Source organism: Lipotes vexillifer, unplaced genomic scaffold (genome assembly GCF_000442215.2).
Source record: "Lipotes vexillifer unplaced genomic scaffold, Lipotes_vexillifer_v1.1 scaffold182, whole genome shotgun sequence".
Lineage (NCBI taxonomy): Eukaryota > Metazoa > Chordata > Mammalia > Artiodactyla > Lipotidae > Lipotes > Lipotes vexillifer.
Genome location: NW_006798798.1, coordinates 3,281,562 through 3,284,664, shown reverse-complemented (window position 1 = coordinate 3,284,664; position 3,103 = coordinate 3,281,562). Strand labels below are relative to the sequence as shown.

General features: G+C 35.0%; 1 protein-coding gene across 1 annotated transcript in view; it reads right to left on the bottom strand.

The window, feature by feature from the left end:
- Positions 1-3,103, bottom strand: part of DPY19L3 (dpy-19 like C-mannosyltransferase 3) — a 70,305-nt gene that overhangs the window by 35,957 nt on the left and 31,245 nt on the right. The window contains exons 6-7 of the mRNA XM_007470935.1: positions 2,277-2,400; positions 1,603-1,737 (exon numbers count right to left, since the gene is read on the bottom strand). Coding sequence (XP_007470997.1) covers positions 1,603-1,737; positions 2,277-2,400 — 259 coding nt within the window. The remainder of the gene's footprint in view (positions 1-1,602; positions 1,738-2,276; positions 2,401-3,103) is intronic.

Sequence of the window (3,103 nt, the reverse complement as noted above, 5' to 3'; positions counted from 1 at the left end):
TTTCCCTTAGCTTGCAAGTCTCTATGAACAAAGCATAAAGAGTTTACAAAACAGGAAAGCAAATATAAACAGACAGCAACAAGCTCAGCTTCATTTGTACATGCAGCTTTTAGAGGCATGTGGGCTCTATTATCATCATCTAATACCATATATATATACACACACATACATATATTATACACCCACACACATATATACACATTTTAACTTTGACTTATCCACCTGCTTTCTTTTTTTAATTAAAAATAGTTTTAATTTTTTAATTTTTATTTTATATTGGAGTATAGCTGATTAATGATGTGTTAGTTACAGGTATACAGAAAAGTGATTCAGTTATACCCATAGAAGTATCCATTCTTTTTCACATACTTTTCCCATTTATCCACCTGCTTTCTTTACTGTATTTTACCTTCATATCTTCCCCTCTCAAACTCCATCCAAATTCTAGTCTCCTCATTTTTGGTCCACCTCTAGCATCTCATTTCTGTGAAACCTTTCTAGCCGAAAAAGAAGTCTCCTCTTCTAGACTTCTGGCACTTAACTGTTACTACAAATTGACATCTATAGATATACAGACATCCCTCTAATTGTATATACATCTTTATTTCCCAAGCTAGATGGCAAACTCCCTGTGGATGGGACAATGTCTTATACAGGTTGGAATTTTCTGTAGTGCCTATCCTATTATAATGACTCAGTAGATAGATAATATATGTGTGTTGGTTGACTTTAATGTTGCCTAATTCAGATTCAGTCAGTTTCCAAAGATTGTTGCATCTCTTTTGACATGGAATATGTGAGTACAACTCTTCTCTATTAGATTATATTGTTGCCTTAGATCTGGTGATGATATTTTATTATACTTGGAAAATATTTAAGTTACTGTTACTTTAGAATAGTAACTATGAGCAACTTAAAAACATATACAACACATTAAAACATTTCTGCACATGACAAAAACCATACAGTTAAATGACAGCAGCACACACTGGGAGACAAACAATGGTTTCCTTTAAGATTTCCTTATTTCATATGTGACCTCTGACCAATCAATAGGGATTCACATCCCGTACTGGTAAACGTTACTATGAAAATTTTACAAAGTACCACAGAAAAGCTGTTATACACCCATTGATTTCCTTGGGAAAAAAAAGGTGGGACAATACACAGTAATACATTTTAAAAGAGCTATCTTATATTTTAAAATTTAAGTCAACTCTATAAAGGACAACTGATTTAGACATTTGTGCTCTAAATAAATCCATCTTTTTTTTAAGGCCACGCCACATGTGGGATCTTTGTTCCCTGACCAGGGATCGAACCTGTGCCCCCTGCAGTGGAAGTGCAGAGTCTTAATCACTGGCCTGCCAGGGAAGTCCCGAAATAAATCCATCTTTTAATGTAAAATAAGCAGAATAAAAATTAAGATGGTCAAACTAGGCTGCATAAATTACTCAGCTTCAACTGACTACAGCATATTTACATTATAGCTAAGAAGCAGCTTCAACTTTATCATTAAGCATGTGTATATTTTGAGCTCATTCTATCATATAAAACATTAAACAACAACCATCTCAACTGAGAAAAGAGAGCAAACCTTACCTTCACTGCTGGTAGCATGTCCAAGGAGTCCAGTATGAACAGCACTAATGCTTGCATCAGCATCATAAATTGATTAAATTGCCATGTTAGACTAAAGAGAAAAGTTGATAGGAAAATGGCAAGAAGTGTCAGCCTCTGTAAAAAGAAAATCTTTGTATAATTTACATGTCTCTAGTAATAAAAAGCCTCTCAGACAAGTGTTCTCAAGAGCAACCAATATCTCTATAAACCAAACAGAAAAACTATGAACTGTTGCTCTGAAAACTCTTGCATTTGTTATTTAAGTTCTAAATATCCTAATGTGACACTTTGCAAATAAATATTCACGTATGGTATGTGTACTCCATATTATCATGGAGGCGATAATGCACCAAATCACATCTCAAGAGCAATGGCTTAAAAATTCTGACAGTTTTGCAGAAATTTTGTGTGGATTTGCTGCAATTGTTTAAGGGCAGATAATGTAGAGTACATTTTTAACATCAAAAATGAAAATATTTTCTTTGCAAAGTAGGAACAGGTTTAGAAAAAGAAAATTTAACTCAAGTTAAAAAATTGGTCCTGGAATAAGAACTATTAACATGCACTTGGACACTATGAACATCACATTTTCTGAAGCTTCTAAGATAAAATTGGAGAACTAAAAATATATACAAAGTATTATAAAAACTTACTTGAGAAAGGGGCTGTAAGTTTGGTCTCAGGAAATATGTAATTGCTGCTATCTGAATTGCAAAGAATGGCAGCGCCCAATTCTCTCTCAGTGGGATGGTAAACTCAACCCTTGTGGTATCTATTCTGCACAAGGAAAACACAAAGTACCAAAGTAGTAATTTCTACTATCATTACCTCAAAGATTTCCTAAAGTGAAAGACATATTATGTTAAGTATATTTACATTTTGGTTCTTGGTTCTCAATAATTTGCCCTTATCATCATCATCATCATCACGCCTGCAACATAAAACTGGCATTAAGAAAATTTAACTAACCTGTCCACAGGTATGCAGTGGTAGAACTGGGGTAGAATTAGTAGTGCTTTATACTTGAGTCTTAATTTTGCCATTGATTAATAACTTTTAAAAGTTCCTTGACTCCCCTAGAATGTGAACCCCCAGAGGGCAAGTGTAGTTAAGTTTTCAACTTTGTACACCTAGTACCAAGAATGATCCCTATACATACTAGGAATCCAATAAATGTCTTTATTTACTTTTAATAGAAACAATAAATTTGACTTTAATTTATTCTTTTTTTAAAATTTATTTTTTGTTGAAATTTAGTTGAATTACAGACTTTCATTTACTCTTAGCAGGAAAAATATGTTAGATTAAAATGTTAAGAGTGGGGTTCCCTGGTGGCGCAGTGGTTGAGAGTCCATCTGCCGATGCAGCGGACGCGGGTTCGTGCCCTGGTCCGGGAAGATCCCACATGCGGCAGAGCGGCTGGGCCCGTGAGCCATGGCCGCTGAGCCTGCGCGTCCGGAGCCTGTGCTCCGCAATAGGA